The following is an 18,814-nucleotide window of genomic DNA, read 5'->3' as shown; positions in this document are numbered from 1 at the left end:
GACTCGACAGAGTCGTTGAACGGCAGAAAATTTGAAATACCCACGGTCTTAAAATTACCTTTTTGATATTAGACATTTTCGACAGTCAGAACTGACACTTTTTGAGCAGTCAAAATACTAAATTAGCAATATTCATTCATGTTCAAAAGTTTCAAATCATATTCAGAAAGTAATGAGGCTTATAATTGCTATGCACAACAATTAAAAAAAATTAAAATCAAGAACATTGATTTGGAATGAGAAATACTTAAAGCAATTCTAATATTTGGAAAAAGTAACAACTGATAAACAATGACTAGAAGCTAACACGTTAAAAACCTTCCTATTGTAACTGCGGTAAAATAAATGACACTTAGGCTCGTATTATCGGTATCACTTCACGATGAAAACCTAGTGAAGTGAATGTAGGTCCTTATTACGGAAGTAGCTTCAGAGAAATTGCAGAAGTTTGCCTTAAAATTGTTCTAATTAGGAAAATTTCAACACTGTTCACCGTCCCCCGATCAAAGAAATATAAATAATTCTTCGTCGAATATTCCCATTGTATCTGAGTCTACTACGAGCCAATAGGACAGAGATGAGAATTCGAACGGTGAGCTGAATGACCCACAGTTTCTATTGATCGGCAATAGAAAAGTGGCATACCGAGGAAATTTGTTGCCCGGAACAAAGAAAGATTTGCGAGCAAAAAAGAAAGGTCTCAAGGATTTTTTGCCGCCCCTCTAAACACGTTGCGCCCGGGGCGAGCGCCCTCTTCGCCCCCCCCCCCCTCCCCCCCCCCACTAGATACACCACTGTTCGAAAGGCATCAAACCGAGTCGATAAGTAGAACACGTCAAAATCTAGCCAACACCAAACAGATTCTACGTCGTCGAATCCAGGTTGATCGCTGCTGAGACAATTTGGAAGAAGTAATTACCCAAATTTTCTAAAAATTTTTGTGTCTGGCAAGCGATCTACGGCTGTGACAATTCAGAAAGAGTGCTCCCTTGATTGATTTTTTTCAGATTGATTTCTAATCCTCAGAATGGAACCCGTATTCAATTCAGAAAGAGTGCTCCCTTGATTGATTTTTTTTCAGATTGATTTCTAATCCTCAGAATGGAACCCGTATTCAATTCAGAAAGAGTGCTCCCTTGATTGATTTTTTTTCAGATTGATTTCTAATCCTCAGAATGGAAGTGACTTAGGGAAATGTGTTGACCTTGTTAACTATAAATTTACTTTTTCGTTAACTGATTGCAAATTGAATAAATGTCTAAGTCGGTTTCGCCATATCGTTCTTGTTCGTGTGCTGTCCGACCTCGCTCCCGTTCGTTCCTAACGGACCCAGTTAAGACAAAAAAAACCTTAGCTTTATTAAAACTTGTTCAAAAGAAATACTTTAACGTTTCTCGTTTGCAAATTATTAAAAATATAAAGAAATCAGCAATCGAAAGTAAATCGGAAAGTAAATCATTGCATTTATTTTCGTTTTTTTTTGCGATTGAGAACTAGAGATTATAAGAGAAGAAAGAATGTGAAAATTTTAGAGCCATGGTGCTCAAAGAAGAACAAGGATGGGATGATAAAGCGCGGAAAAGTAAGACGAGACAAGGATCCATTAGTTAAGCAGAAGGCTTATCGCAGCTAAACTTTTACCTTCTACCAGAGGAGTCGAACTTAGACATCTTTTTGATGCACTCTCTGAGATGTCAAAAAGTAAAGGTAAATTCACTATCCGAATCGGTAAAAGTAGAAGTTAGCTGAGAGAATCTTTCTGCCTTCTTAAATGACCTTTTGTCACATCTCACTTCTTCGCATTTTACCTTCGTATCCTTGCTCTTCCTTGAGCACTATAGCTCTAAAGTTTTCACATTCTTTCTCCTCTTATAATCTCTAGTTAGTTTGCTATCGTTGAAAAACCGAAAAATGAAAATCATTAACTGATCAGAAATCATAAATAAAAAGGAAATGTAGCGATATGTTTGCTCCATGTGATATTTTTAGCTTAAAAATCCTTTCAGTGAAATGGCACTTTCGACGAAACGGCTTTCGGCGAAATGATCCGCTTCAGTTTCGTTCCTGCCGTTAAACTTTATCGACAAAACATAGGTACGAATTCTATATCTAAAGTATTGTCCATCGCTAGTCACAACTTTTCCTCATCTTTCTAGGAAGATCATGGAATGCCTTTTTGAAAAATTCGACCTGTTTTGCCCGCAATTCACGAATCGGTAGATTTTTGACTATCATAATTGAAAAAGTGCTGGTAAGCCAAGCCTAGGGGTGTCGTAATATCGATTAGTAACTCAGATAATTGAGTAATATTCAATCGATTAGTTTGAAATTAATATTCGATTTTGAAACTTATCGAATAATTTGAAAAATTCAACAACAATAATCGAATAATTTATCGAGTTATCAATTAATAACCCAGATAATTTATTAAATTTAATTTGAAAAGTATACTCGACATCCCTAGCCAAGCCACGTTGCATCAAATTGTTGTCGAAAGTAGCAATGTCCGGGCTATACAGCGGGTGAGGTAGGACTTCCCAATTTGAGCGTTTCTAAATTTCATTTTACCGGCTGTGCAACGTGTCGAGCCTATCGATGTATTGTGGCACTTTTCATCGCCAGTAATAATTCGATGCAAAAAAAAACCTGTTTTAATCCACCTATACTGTATACCTATATAATACTGTGGTATACAAAATAATTTTCTTCGATTCTTGAAAGAATAATCGATCGGTTTGTTTGACCGGGTTTTCGCCCTTATCAGTTATAATATAAAATTTGTAACACACTTTACCCTATATTTCCGGATTCGGAAGTCGGATTCGGATGAAATTTAAGAATTCCGTATGGGATCACAGGACCTTTCATTTGAACCTAAGTTTGTGAAAATTGGTGACGCCATCTATGAGAAAAACTAGGAAATATATTTTCATTTTTTGCACATTTTACCCCACAACTCCAGAACCGGAAATCAGAAAATTCAGGAATTTAGGAACACACACACAGACAGCGTACTCGACGAACTGAGTCGAATGGTATATGGGCCTCGGTTCAAAAGTCGGTTTTCACAGTGATTGCATAACCTTTCTGTATGAGAAAGGCAAAAAACTTTTCTTTTGTGCCGTTGGAGCAGTTGTTCGTTCAACGTCCCTTGGCTTCAATTCATACGGCACCCAACGGCCTGCCTTTTGAATCACTCCCATTGACTTTAAACGTTGGCAAATGGCTGAGTTGACTTCACAAGGACGGGCCTCGATCGAACAATTCCTCGAATTCTTCTTCTTCAAATTTTAATGGCACTCGTTCTACGTTTTCCATATCTAAGCCGTGCAAACTACTTCCGACACGTTCGCTCAACTCACCACTTAGATCATTCATGTGCTTCATGTTGAAAAAACTTTATTCGCCACAAAACTCGAAATTTTCATAGCGAAAAAAGTATTATTGTTTACGCTTCAGTCAAAAGAAAAAAACAACTGATTATGAAACTGTGTGACAGTAGCTTTCCAATGCATATTTGAAATGGTAACTCACCGGAATAAAAATCAAGTTACCTATTGAATTGCATTTTCGTTACCAGCATAGTGTGGTGTACTACGAAAAATTGAAACGGTTAGAACCGATCATTGTTGCTGTAGATCCAAAAAAAATGATTGAAAATCGGCCTGAATTGGCCCAGAAACGAATGTAGAAATGTTTGTTCTAATCTCAATTTCATAAAAATTTTATACCCCATTTTGTAATCGTGACAAATCCACGAACTTCGCCATTGACTATTGTTTCCGCCCTTCCCCCTGAACGCCATCTGGTTTCCAATAGTCGATGCACAAGACAGTTTCCAAAATTATCTCACAGATGACAGATGTGCGAAATAAACAACTAACTTAATTTACCGACTGTTTGCCGAATCGAAAAGTACAAAATTTTCTATCAAAATTAGGGGGCTTCATGGTTTGTCGTAAATGTACTAACCGCAGCAGTTGACTTGCTCCCCTCCCCCCTTGAATCATGTCTTTCTTATTCGCCATTCGTTTACCCACCCTACCGTTGTTGTACCAACAGTCTTCGAGTAATCTAATCGTATTTCGACGCCATTTTCAGCTCGGCCTACCGGCGGAAGTGCAGCTAGAATTCGTGAACGGTGGCCACGGCATCAAGAACCCACTGGCCGTCGAGAATGTGCCGGGTCGGTTGCGCGATGAGGACAAACATCATACCAAACTGTTGCAGCAGCAGACCGAGGTCGTGAAGCTGGACGAACCGGGCAGTGACGGCGGTCAAAATCAGAAGTTCTGCTGTCGGATATGCCAGAAGACCTTTACCCTGCAGCGGCTACTGAACCGGCACATGAAGTGCCACTCGGACGTCAAGCGCTATCTGTGCACCTTCTGCGGCAAAGGTTTCAACGACACGTTCGATCTGAAACGGCACACACGAACCCACACCGGTGTCCGGCCCTACAAGTGCAATCTGTGCGAGAAATCATTCACCCAGCGCTGTTCGCTGGAATCGCACTGCCTCAAGGTTCACGGTGTGCAGCACCAGTACGCGTACAAGGAACGGCGCACGAAGGTAGGTTTGGTCGAAATATGGGAGTCAGTTAAAACAAGAAACTACATTTTTCTTTCTATTCTTTTCACGCCGTAACAGATGTACGTCTGCGAGGAGTGCGGACACACCACCAACGAACCGGAGGTTCACTATCTGCACCTGAAGGAGAAGCACCCGTATTCGCCGGCGCTGCTGAAGTTCTACGACAAGCGCCACTTCAAGTTTACCAATTCGCAGTTTGCGAACAATCTGCTCGGATCGTTCCCGATGCCGGTGCAGAATTGATCGTAGCATTGGAACACGGTAGTAGGTAGAGCCGCAACAGGTGAGAAGGAGAGAACGAGACACTCAGAGAAAAATGAAAAAGAGCGTGGCAAAGTATTAGATTGCCGCCTGGCACGCGATTGTTATCTGCTCCCCTTTCCGGTAATAGTAATAGTAATGATGTTAGGTGATAAAACAGTTAGAGATCGGCGCGCGCAGAACGACGCGACGAACGTTTAAGTAATGGATGAAAAAAAACACTAACAATTATTTATTTGCTGCAATATTATTTTTATATTACTACTAATCGTTAGGCGTTTAAGGCTGTCCAATGGAAACTGAAAAAAAAAACTGAACGAGGGAGAGAGAAAATAAGCCGCAGAGACAGAGAAAAATACTAGATTGCGCAATTGATGCGCCCGAAATTGAAAAACGACGACGAAAAACATGACGACGACAACAACTGACACAGTTTAGAGTTAAAGCATTCGATTTTAGGATCATCATCAGGATGAGCAGTTTCAGTTTCAAGAGTAAAAATCCGGAATCAACAGCGACGAAGTACAGTAAAAGACTCAGTCAGTCACGCACATCGGTACAGGACAGGATTGGCTAGGGAAGACAAAATCACTCATTGATGCCGGCCGGATCAGCATCGCCGAGACTGCGTTTGCGTTCTAATTTATGCATGGACGGCAAGCCGAGAAAGAGAATCTTCTGACAAAACGGGGGAGGCTGATTAACAAGGTGTTGCGTATGGAGAGCGAACTCGCGAAACGTTTTTTTAAACCAGCTGTTAATTCTGTTCAATTTGTTTTTCTTTTATTTCAATAGATATAATTATTGAGTTACTTTTGTTTTAAATTATGTTGAGAGGTTTATTTTTTTGAACTGCAGAATCTGTGTTTCAAAAAGCGGCGAAGAAAGCATGTCAATTGGAAAGGTGATCTTTCAACGATATTCAATTTTGATAAAAAAAATGCGAGGCTTTCAACAATTCTATTCTGATTTTTAATGCTGGTGTTTCAATATGCTTGGTACTAAAGACTCTCATAGTAACAGACTGGCGAATACCTCTTAGGGAGAGCCAAACGAACCGTCAAACTCCCGTGCTCTAGCATAGGAATTTAGTTTCGCTCGTTTGGTTCCCAAAGAAGTATTCGCCGGACTGTTACTATTAGAGATGGGCAATTCGTTCGCAAACGATTCAAAAGAACTAGTTCTTTTGAAAAAATGAATGACCCATAGTTCTTTGTTTGAGAACGGTAGTTCTTCAGTTCAAACTCATGGTCCTTTTTTTTTACTCCGAATAGAACGGTGTCTCGGTTAGTCATTCAACAAGCAAACTTACTATGAAATGAACGAACGAACGGCTCTCGAGAACTAGTTCTTCTAAGAGACCTGCACCACTGAACGGTTCTTTGAAATGAACTGTTTTGCCCATCTCTAGTTACTATGAGAGTCTGCACTTGGTACTAGAGATGGGCAAAACTGCTCGTTTTAAAGAACCGCTTAGAACTTGACAGTTCTACACTGATAAAAATCGACACGTTGGGTTGAAGTGTTTTACACTTAATTTCGTCGCATATTATTCGACACTCAAAATGCAAGTGTAAATTACTTCAAATCTTATTTAAGTGGAATCCTATTAAAACATAAAAGATATGACATTTTAATTCCATAAATCAAACATCAGATATATTCCAAATGTAATTCATTTATGATTTATTTGGCTTGACACTTGAAACTTAATTGGTAGAAAAATAGATTAAACTGATGAAAATTCTTAAATTTCAACTATTTCAGACTTCAGTATCAATACATTTTCGTACTGAATGCATGTTGATTTATTGTTGGAATGCCATCAATTAAAAATTGGGCTTCTTTATTCTATAGAAACATTCTATACTGGGCAGTTATGTTTTTGAAGACTGACAACAATTCTTGTCATGCAGTATGACGTTGTTTGACGATCCACAATTCGATTGCCTGAAAACACAAACCCATCGTATGAGTTATCGAAATAAAAATACAACAGCCTACTTTTCCTACTGTTTTGACGCAATCACGAACATTTTCATTATTTTCCCAGTAAAAACAAAATAAAACATCAGTTGCGTGATGACTCTTGCAGTCATTTTGGTCATCTTATTTATATGTTTTGCACTTAATATTGTCGCAATTGTCTACTCTCTGACAAGATTATTGAGAAAACATATAAACATCAGTACGGCGATATTTTAAACTGACATTGATCTAAGTCATAAAGTTGCACACTTTAGTCTTATATTCAAAGCATTGGATATCAACATGTCCACACTTAAGATTCAAACAAGATGACTCTCGCATATGTGCCTGATTGTTTAGTGCGACTAGAAAGAAGAAACTCATGTAGAGAAACACTTACGGGAAAAGTGTTGATTTTTAGCAGTGTACTTAAAAAACTAGTTCTGTTGCACCATTCTTTTGTTCTGTTCCTTCTAAAATAATATGAGAGTCATAAATTTTATTTTTCAGTAAACCAATTCAATAATAGTGAGTACTTTTTGGCATGCATTTGTGTCACAAAATTATTCTCTTTTGTGTACTTTTTTTCAAACGATCACGAATATGTGAAACATTTATTATATTCCTGAAATCTGCGACGCACTCTCAAAGTGTGTTTGTCCAATTGAATTTAGTTCTCTAATATATTTATTTTGTCATTTACGCCTTTTGTTGGTTGTCTGAATTCGCTCTCATTTATCTTTCTGTCGGTTGTATGTCTGCACCATCGTGTCTCAAGGTGATACGTGATCCATGACAAATTTCATCTGATTTGGATTCCATTTGAAAATCATAATGAATTCCTGATTAAATTCCAGGCGAGTTGACTACATTGAATCTCGCTAGAGCAAACACTCAGGGAAAAATGATTTCGTATGGTTTTTAGCCACAAGAATATTGTATGTGAATCATATGACCGCTTTATGAAGTCACGAAAATTGAAATTCTAATAAAAAGCCTTATGAGAATTGTTTAGGAACATTGTGCGAAATTTCTATGACAAACATAACTTTTCTCATATATTGTGAAATTCATAAGTTATTCGTATGAAAATTAAAAAAAGTGATAGATAAAATGTATATTGCAGAGGTATATTTTTCATATTAATCTTATGAAATGGTGATTTTTGAAGCATCATAAGATTTGCCCTATGATTTTCACTACTCAATTTGCCTGAGTAAAAGAGTGAAAAATAATAGTGCTCTATAGTACGCTATTGGGACGACGCCGGTCTAATAATGTCGATGCGTTTTCCAGGTGATCACGGCTCATACAAAAAGGTTCTAGAATTGTTCAATGACGGCTCGATCGCAGCGCTCTACTTGGGCTGATGATGGAACCGATGCGACTCGACAAAATTTACTGGGTTTCGGTTGACTTCAATGGTTGAATGAACAATTTTTCAGCGTTTTCATCCTGTTCTGAGTGCGCGAATGCAGTTTATCCGTGACAATTAGGTTTTGCATGAAAATGACATAACCTCACAAAATGAGCTGCAGGACAATCGTTTGACAGCTATCAGTGGTTTGTTTACATGTCCATTCCCTATCATTTCATTCGGTTGAATGGTATTCTTGTACCATTTCATTGTGATTCCTGTCACTCCAGTGAAAACCCACCGATAGCTGTCAAAGATGAGTTTGATTCATCGACAGTTCAGTGGTTTATTTACATATCTACATTAGGTTTTGCACGGACATGACATAACCTCACAAAAATGAACTTGTTTTGACAGCTAACAGTGGTTTGTTCATGTGTTCAATCTAATTTGAAAACGTGGTTTGTTTACAGTTTAAAAGTTCAACAGAGGTTCATTGTTTGCATTTAAAAGTTTCAAGTTGCCTCACACTAAATAGATTTATACAAATATCGCTTCTTGATGCTAGAAACACATACAGGGCAATCTGTTTTAGTTCTTTTCACTGTGGAACTATGTTTTTAACAGGCACTTTTTCGTCATTTTTCAATTTTTAATTTGCAGTCGTAAAACAGAGCAAACCACCGACAGCTGTCAAAGATGAACTTGATTCATCGGCAGTTCATTCGTGTTGTAATTCTGTTGTACGGGCTTGCGGATATGTTTACCAATTTGTGCACCCATCAAAAATAGTTTTCGCTAACAGCTCACGTTCGAAAAAAATAAGCAGTACTTTTATATGGGCTGCCTTTTCAAAATTAATAGTTATTGGATCGTATCATCGGAAATGTGATCAAATTACGATAAAAATTCAGTTGTAGGACACAACCACAACTAATTCAAAATTAAAGTTTTCTGAAATGTATGGTAATAACGAATATCAAAGAGGAAAACTCATAAACTCCCCTTCCTCGTACCCGCAACGATGGTTTCGATGCGATGCCAGATAGTTGTAATGTTCTTTTCGTAAATTGGCATTTTCTTCGGAAGATAGCCCCTTTTTTGCTTCGTTTTCGAAAATTTCGGACATTCAAATTTCCGTAGATTTCTGTAGAAAATGTCAATTTCCGATTCCAGTTTTAAATGAAGGAGGAATATTCTGCTGCTCCCGCGTTGTACATGCGAGGGAAATTACATTAGTATTGGGATGCATCGAAGTAATCGGTTCAGAGCCTCAACCATGTTTCACAATTAATTTTACTGGGATATTTTCTTTCTTTTGTATTAGCAAATCGGCATATTGCTTTTGCACGCGTTTTTATGATCAGGATAAGCAAGTGGTTCCAGATATGTTATTGCACAATACATCTGTATTAAATTATACTAAATTATTCGTATTCGCGTCAATCCGGTTATGTCTCTGACATTACTTACCCACCCGTCTATTTTTTGCATATCTTTTCAACAGCTGGTTGATTTTTCGGGTCAAAGTCTTAGAAGAATTTTCTGTAGCCTCCCTTAATGAGCTTCCATAGCTTCGTCAAACATAAAAATGAAAAGCCTGAAGATGAAAACACCACCGAGTGGCATGAAATCAATTCCATTCTCTATTGCAATGTCAGTATTGTCTATACCGTGTTCGCATTTTTCGCTAAAATCAAGCGTTTAGCTTTCAATTTAGCAACTGAACATTGAGAGAAGAGTTCAATGCACATATCCTCTCTGGAGAGAAAGTATTGACGGAATTGATGAGCAATTTTGAGCGGCCCTGTGCACGTGACAATATTGTTGTTTTTTTTTTTAAATTCAAGCGTTTGGCACTTTAAATATTGCAACTGAATATAAAAATATTTAGAGAAGAGGTCATTGCACATGTTTAACAGTTTCTCTCTGGAGAGAAAGAAGTATTGTCGGATTGGTGAGCAGTTTTGCCAATATTTTCTTCAATCCGATGAAATTTCCATGTCAATCCGATTAAATTTCCATTACACAATCGAAAGTATTGTCAATATTCCTCATATTGACAATAATATTGTCTCGTTTAAGGGCCACTTTACTTCTTTGGATTGACGAAAATATTGTCAAAAAATCAGAACTGCTCATCAATCCGACAATACTTTCCCTCCAAAGAGAAACTGTTAAATATGTGCAATGGCTTCTTCTCTCAATATTTTAATATTCAGTTGCAACTTTTTAAACGCCAATCGCTTGAATTTTTCGAAAAAAAAAACTCGGACTCAAGTTATCAAACCAACTGAATTGATGGCAATGACAATACTTTGGATTGACAATAATATTGTCACGTGTAAGGACCGTTTTAGGTGAAAAGTACTCAAAATTAGGTAGTTTTGCGATTCCGATTTCGAACAAAACAGTTGCCACATATACAGATTAATCTGTATTTTATAGATTTTTCAGATATATTTGGAACCAAAATCCTGCACGGATTACAGATTTTTGGTCAGAAAAATACTGCTCATACTAGCATATCAAACTCACATACCCATATGGGACTGATATGCGAGTATGAGCAATATATTTCTGGCCAAAAATCTGGTCACTTTTGAGTTAGCCCGACGGATAACGTCTATTTTCACGTCTCTTTCAAAAATTGCAAAAATAATTGGGGTTACTACAGTAAAATTTGATCAAAATATCAAGTCGGTTCTGTCTTATATGGAAAGTACTCGCATATCTGTCCCACACATTAAAAATCATGTTTTAGTAACTAAATAATGTACAGATTGCTTTATTTTTTTCTGGCCACTGTACCAATATTTAGCGCTGGCTGTGCGTGCAAAAATTTAGATAATCAAAGATAAACTATTTTTGAATATAGCCGGTACGATAATTCTTCTTGCGTTTCGATCTCAGTTCCTTGCCGAAATAGCTTCCTTCAGAATCAAACGTATTGCTCCCATTTATACTCAAAATTTCATCCTCCAGAAGTAAAAACTGTAGGAAAAGATTCAGAATTGTCCGATGACAGCACGCATCATAGCGCTACAATCGAGACGACATCGTGCCCGATCGGGCCGATGGTCGGATCGATGCGGCCCCCGACAAAATTCACTGGGGTTCGGTTCACAAACGTTGAACAAAAATCGATTATCGAGAATCAGAATATTTTCAAATGGCAGTTTATCGAAAAAACTGAGTAGGCGTCGTCAAAGGAAGACGTCAAAACTGTTGCACGTGAACACGTGAGTGGTTTTTTCTTTGTTATTATTGTTGGCGAAAAAAGAACGTGTTTAATTGACTCGGAATGAAGATTTTCTCGTGAAACCATTTTGATTGCCGCTATTTTTCGCAATTTGACTGAGCAGTTCAACAGTTTGAGAATAAACTCAATTTCGACAGTAAAAAAATGGTAAGCGCAATTCGCTTTAGCTTTCAAAAATAACGTCAGTTGACAGGTGAGGATTTCCGGCAAAAGAATGCAACAATTTGTCTCCAGACCAAATTTTTACTTTTGAGACACCTTGAATAACTTTTTTTTCTCAACCAACTTTAAGTTGCAAGGCAATTACTAAAAAAAATTAAACGTTACTAAAAAATTGAACAAAATTTTCTTTCCAACGACTTAATCATACAAAACACCTTATAAATCAGCCAACCGTGAGAAAAACGAAACGTAAAAAAAATACGCAATAAAAACCAAGAAAAAATGAACAAAATAAAAGTCTGAATAGAGGTTAACACACGAATGAAAGAAAAAAAATAAGAATACCAACCGACCCGATCCGCGGCCCCCTACCGGGTTGTGTCGATAGCCCCGTTTCCCCTACCGCGGGTTGTAACGGGAAGAAAAATGATCCTCCGGAGAAGGTGGGCTGCCACTCCACTCCCATGGTTGCCAGAGAGGGGCGTTCACGTAATTTTTGATTGATTGATTGTAAAGGGGGAAAATCATAACTTTGCTGCGTTCCTCTCTGGGCCTGTAAGGGGCGTCGTGATTTTTTTGTGGCAAATTTTTTTGCTGTTTGCGCAAAAAAAATATGATGAAACAAATTTAAAGAAACGGCATTTTTGGGACCTGTTTCCCACCCAGTGCCGGTAACGAGGGCAAGTATCTAGTATCCGATACTGACAAGCAAACAAACAAAAACACAAACACACACACACACTCATAATCGCAAAACAAATCAAAGTATATCGGGGTTTTTTGTGCAATCAATATTTTCGGTGTCGGAATAATTAGCCTTAGAGTATTGAATAGGTAGAGAAGTAAACAAACATAAGAAGAAGAAAAAAACGCAAGAGATGAAAAGAATGATCTTGAAGAAACGACATGATAATATAAACTATAATCAAAACCCATAAATGCTTTAGTGTTTCGAGTGATTTGAAAAAAAAAACGATAGAAGAAACGAGGAAAAAACCAGCTGATCGAAGTAGTCAGCGCAGCAAAATGAACTAATCGTATAAAGGATCAAATCAATAGGAGATCGAATCTTTTTTTTTGTTTGTAGCAAGCGAAACATCCCTGTAGTACGTAGCCTACTACGATATGATTATTTTTTATACAACAGACACACACACAACTGTAACTGTTTAGCCGTAAAACAATATGAGTACCTTTTTATCTAGTTTGTAAGATAATTTTTTTTTCGCTAAATTATGCATTCCCCCCCTCCCTTATTGTGAACAGCTCCAGCTGACGTAAATCGTGAAACAACGGCAAACATATTCCTAATTGTATTGTAAATTAATCTTGTTCTTCCCCCTCCTCAGACGACCGTCTCCCCCGTTGATCGGCTTAGTGTAAATCTATGTTCTATGTATTTCACCATTTCCTCGAGACTACTTTTTTCCTAACACTTCTTTTAGCCTTAAAAATTAGACATTTAAGCGATTGTTGATTTGATTTCCATTTTCGAACAAACATGAAACTAGTTAATTTTTTCTCTCTAAGTCTACCGTCTATTTTAGTCTAAAGAAAAAAAAATCAACTTGTACGAAAGACGATAAGAAAAAGCTCTTCCATCCTTCTATTTTTATAACGAATAACGAATATTTTTAGAACCACTTAAGACGAAAAAGAACAATAAGAAATACGAATCTCATGGCTTTAACTATCCATCCTTTCCAGCTTAGAGTTTGGGCTGTTTGTTTATATCATATAATACCGTTGAAACTCAGTTTATGAATGAAAGAAGAGGAAGAAGAAGAAAAAAACGAAAACAATTACAGAAAGGGGGCTGGGAAATCGGGCGTTTGCTCACTCCAACTCAATTGAAATGCTCCTTAGAACATAGGAAAAACAACAACAAAAAAAAAACAGTAGATAATCGAACAACAACAAAATCAAAGCAGGCGTCGTTCACATTCCACAAATAGACACAGTAATCATTAGAATAGTAGGCCGGATATGTGAGGCTAGCAACTTCCGGAACGCCCCCGTCCCCCTTTCCCCCCAATCGTTGCATTTATTATTCAGTTACTTTATTATACAATATTATTACGACGATGATCATGATGATGATGATTATGAAGATGAAGATGAATGCGCACTTGTCGGAATGTGACAAGTGTGGAAAATGAAAAATTTGCTAAAAATTAAAGACTCAAAATTAGTTGTGAAAAATAAAATACCTGTTTTTTTCTTGATGATAAAAAAGTAGAATGAGAGAAATCCGTTTAAGTTGAGCCTTGGGCATTACGTTTGGCGTGGTTCTGAACGTTCTATCGCTCCAGTATTCTGTTTTACTACGATCATCCACCTAGTGGGGTTCCTGTTGTTGTCTGTGAAAGTTATTTTCGTTGATCTTCCGGCATCCGCGGGAAAGGTCCAGCCTGCCGGAACAGTTCGTGATATGCTGAAAACACTGTAGGGCTATAGTAGCATAACCAATCGATCCACCGAGTAGTTCTGAACATATGTCCACCGTAGGGTTGGATAGCCATAACAAGCCGAGTCTACAGAAAAGGGCACAGACTGGAGAGAACAGACCATCTTTTCAACAGACCCGACAAAACACGTTTAGTTTGAAAATTCTAAAATTCATGATTAGTAGATTAAATTTCAGCTTTTTTGGCAATTAATCTGAACTTTTCAATGTAAAATAGAGAGAAGCGGTGAAAAGGACTAGTTTTTTTTTCTTTATCCTACAAGGTTAAAATGAAATGCTAATTCTAAATCCTTTCGAGCAAACATAAATTAAGAAAAAAACAGACAACAGCGACACATCAAAATCTAATATATCATGGCCCAGCCGGAAAATCAGAGAGAGGTTCACAATTGGTATGAATGATAAGTGTTTGTGTGCGGCATTAGTTCTCCGGCTTGAGACTGATTTGAACCACACCGGCCATACACTGTCAGATCATAATGCCAAGTTGTTTTTAGCCACGAGTCTTCTAACTTGTCACACACCCAGAGTAGTTCAATTGGCAGAACGATTTCCCGAATCGAAGGTTTCGAATTAAGAACTGTCTTCGCGAATTGATGTCGCTGAGTTTCGTACTTCGTTGTTTTCACTTTCAGTGTCTGCTTTTTCGTTGGGTTGCAAATTACCTCAATTGCCAATTCCTTGGAGCAAACGCTGAATAATTTTGACATTGTAATTGAACCGATTTATAGGTGAAGATTTTTATTAACAACATTATCCACATAACAGTTCGACTGAAAAGTTCGTATCGTTTAATAGAAACACACATTTTTTGCCAAAATTCGTTTTTATTATTCAACATAATTGCCATCAGAGGCGATACAGCGATTATAGCGATCTTCCAACTTTTCGATACCATTTTTGTAGTACGATTTGTCCTTTGCCTCAAAATAGGCCTCAGTTTCAGCGATTACCTCTTCATTGCTTCTAAATTTTTTACCAGCGAGCATTCTCTTGAGGTCTGAGAACAGGAAAAAGTCACTGGGGGCCTAATCTGGAGAATACGGCGGATGAGGGAGCAATTCGAAGCCCAATTCGTTCAATTTCAGCATGGTTTTCATCGATTTGTGACACGGTGCATTTTCTTGATGAAACAAAACTTTTTTTTTCTTCAAATGAGGCCGTTTTTTTGAAATTTCATCCTTCAAACGATCTAATAACGCTATATAATAGTCACTGTTGATGGTTTTTCCCTTTTCAAGGTAGTCGATGAAAATTATACCATGCGAATCCCACTCAGCTGACTGTCGATTGGACTCCGGAGTGAAGTGATGGAGCCATGTTTCGTCCATTGTTATATATCGACGAAAAAAATCGGTTTTATTTCGATATAACAGCTCCAAACACTGCTCAGAATCATCAATTCGTTGTTGTTTTTGATCGATTGTGAGCTCACGCGGCACCCATTTTGCACAAAGCTTTCTCATATCCAAATATTCGTGAATAATATGTCCAACACGTTCCTTTGATATCTTTAGGGTGTGAGCTATCTCGATCAACTTCACTTTACGGTCATTGAAAATCATTTTGAAGATTTTTTTCACGTTTTCATCGGTAACAGCCTCTTTTGGACGTCCACTGCGTTCATCGTCTTCGGTGCTCATATGACCAGTACGAAATTTTGCAAACCACTTACGAATTGTTGCTTCGCCCGGTGCAGAGTCTGGATAACACTCATCAAGCCATTTTTTGGTATCGGCGGCACTTTTTTTCATCAAAAAGTAGTGTTTTTTTCACAATAACAAAAGTAGCTTCACTCAAAATGCAATATCTCACAAACTAATAATCAGACAGCTGTCAAATTTATACACGTATCTTTTGAAGGTTGGTACTAACTGAAAATGGTATGGATTTAATTCTAGTGGCGCCCTCTCATAGAAACGATACGAACTTTTCAGCCGATCTGTTAATAATGTATTTCTGAAGCTTGTATGATAATATTCTCATGTCGGCAAGTTTTACGTTCATTTCAAGCAGATAAACATAGAAAACACTTGAACTCTTCCTACCCTAAACAAGTATTTTTTTCAAGGTATTTCTACCTGTTGTTGGGAATCAACCTACTCCCGTTTCATATAAAAAATAATACACTGTAGAAGAATATAAATAATATTCAAAATACGTATCTGTTTTATACACACTTTGGTAAAAATAGTGACATTGTGAGAGTGTAATGACATGACATAGTAAAATTAAACGGTACAACAACAGTACTATTAGTATAATAATGGATCCAGCCAAACAAGCATTCGAAGTGCGCTTGCATTTATATTTCAAGTATATATGCCAGCGTCAGGATATCTTTCTCATCTGCAGAATCTTGCCCAATTATGGCATACTAGCGCACCGTCTCGTTCCAGTCATCCAGTACAATTTTATGTATTTTATTATTGTCGTTTATTTTACCCCGTCCATTTGATGTAGTTTTGACACTGTCAGTGGCAGTGGAGTTTCGACCATCACGAAACTCTTAAAACCACTATCCAAACATTTTTTAAATTTCTGTTTCTGATTCTGTCGAGAGTGACCAGGGACATTTTGTTCCAACAAGATGCCACTACATGCCATTCATCGTACGCAACAATCAGGCCCGTACGCAGGAATCATCCATGAGGGGTGTTTCAAGAGCAGAGGGGGATGTCCAAATGGCGAAAAGGCGCCTCATCCACTATATTGATAATGTAAAACGAATTCTGACAGGCTCGTGCGCAGAAATCATTGAACCGCGGCGGGGGGGGGGGGGGGGGCTTTATTTGCACTTTAATATAATAAGTACTCCATTGTTCATGAAACTTAATTTTAAAAAAATTCTTCATGGGGGGGGGGGGGTTAAAACCCCCCAAAACCCCCCCCCTGCGCACGGGCCTGGCAACAATAGATTATTTGGGTTGAAAAAAATCTTTGAAATAAAGAACTTTAATCTTAATTATATTTGGGAATTTGGAAATTATACTATCTAGTAGTAGTAATAAGTAGGAAACGTCATGGAACGTTGTCAAAACATCTCATAATCAATTTATATGTTTTATTCGTGATCGATTGTAGATAAATTTTGATTATTTTCTCACCCTTCTAAAATCGGTCTGTGACAGCTGTTGTGAGGTCTAGAATTCCTCGGTCACTAGTAAGAACAAGTCTTGAACTAATTTAAGTTGCACGTTGACCATGAAGTACCACTCTAAAGCAGTGTTGCTAAGCTCATTCAAATTGCACACATTCTGCTCTCTCTTGTGCCACCTAAACATCAAAGACTCTCCTGTGAGCGTGCACCACACAAATTTTTTTTCGCATAATTGCTCTACGGCATTCTTAACTTGTTAGTGACGATCAAACATTCTCCACCTCACTCGTGCTCCTTTTGGCCTCACTCACTCACTCGTGTACAGACAAGCATGCACACTCCTACTGCACCCATTGCTCTTCCACTCTCGCACTCTTGCTGTTGCTTACTCTTTGATTATTACACACATGAAAACTCCTACTCGCTCTTTCGCTCCCACACGAACTCTAAGTTCTATTGCTGTGTTGAGGTTCCATATGTTATCGTTATTATAACGACAATAATAAAAACCTAATCACAAAGCATGTTTCATGCAGCTGTTTCAACCATATTACCGCAATTTACTTGAATTTCGTACAGAGAATTAACAGGAGTACAGGACTATAGCGAACACAAACAATCGTTCAAACCAGCCCCTCAACGGAGGCCGGAGGGCTGTTACAAACACTGCGCAAAACCCTGAACTCCTGTTACTTCTATAAATCAAATTCATACTAAATAGCGTTTAATTGGGTTTAATCGAATTAAACCATGAGAGTAAAACAATCCTGGAATTAAAACGAAGTGTTTTTCTCGGTAATCAATATTCAGAATGTTCTTTTACTGTATTTGCATTGCATCAGACCCTGTCAGCTTGGAGAGAAGTCAATCTTCAGTTCAGCAACGCCATCGCGCGGCATCATATTTAACATATCATGTCAATTGTATGAGTGCGCTGTGCTGCTATTTTGGCGCGCACTAATTTGACATTTCTCTCCCCTACTTCTACATACGAAATTCGATGCGGACTCGCCTGAGGGCGCCATACTCACAAAAAAGGATGTTGCCAATGATTTGTTCGGGAAATGTGAGAGCTGGCTATCTTGTTAATATGATGTCTTTGATTGCATGCTGCTATTGAGTATTGGACTTTCGACATGTGAATATTATCATCTGCTAGTGAAAATCGTATCCGTCCCTTCGAGGAGCTGTGAAATACATCAGCAGCGTTAATCAGTTAATACTGTACGTACAAACAATAACTGGGGTCAAGTTGTAGGAATCAGGAATCAGAACAAATTGGCTCAAATGGCACGTTCCCCTTGATATGATTTGCCAAAAAACTACCGTGCGCAGCACACTGCCAAGACACTGGAAGAGTGCTCACACTCCATGTGTGTAGATGTGGACTCGCTCTTGGAGTGATTCCTAACATAATGTGAAAGATTGTGGGTTGACTCGCAGCAGTAACCCACTCGCAGTAAGTGTTTACTCCTGCTGACTTTCACTTATCGCACTCAAAAGAAAACACCACTCGTGTTCAAAATGTACCTTGTTGTGAGTCACTCATAAGCGTACGCGAAGGAGTGCGAGTAAGACAGAATACGTCTCGCCATCGCTCGAAAATGTGCTGCGTGCACTGGACTCTCGCTCTATTAGCAACAC

At 38.1% G+C, this 18,814-nt stretch overlaps 1 protein-coding gene across 1 annotated transcript in view; it reads left to right on the top strand.

Moving 5' to 3' along the window:
• LOC131425914 (transcriptional regulator ovo-like) overlaps positions 1–13,796 on the top strand; it is an 84,636-nt gene extending 70,840 nt beyond the window's left edge. Inside the window, exons 3-4 of the mRNA XM_058588205.1 lie at positions 4,102–4,572; positions 4,651–13,796. Coding sequence (XP_058444188.1) covers positions 4,102–4,572; positions 4,651–4,836 — 657 coding nt within the window. The 3' untranslated portion in view covers positions 4,837–13,796. The remainder of the gene's footprint in view (positions 1–4,101; positions 4,573–4,650) is intronic.
• The last annotated feature ends 5,018 nt before the right edge of the window (positions 13,797–18,814 follow it).

Source organism: Malaya genurostris, chromosome 1 (genome assembly GCF_030247185.1).
Source record: "Malaya genurostris strain Urasoe2022 chromosome 1, Malgen_1.1, whole genome shotgun sequence".
Taxonomy (NCBI): domain Eukaryota; kingdom Metazoa; phylum Arthropoda; class Insecta; order Diptera; family Culicidae; genus Malaya; species Malaya genurostris.
The sequence above is the reverse complement of the archived record's forward strand: the minus strand, read 5'-3'. Positions and strand labels throughout refer to the sequence as shown.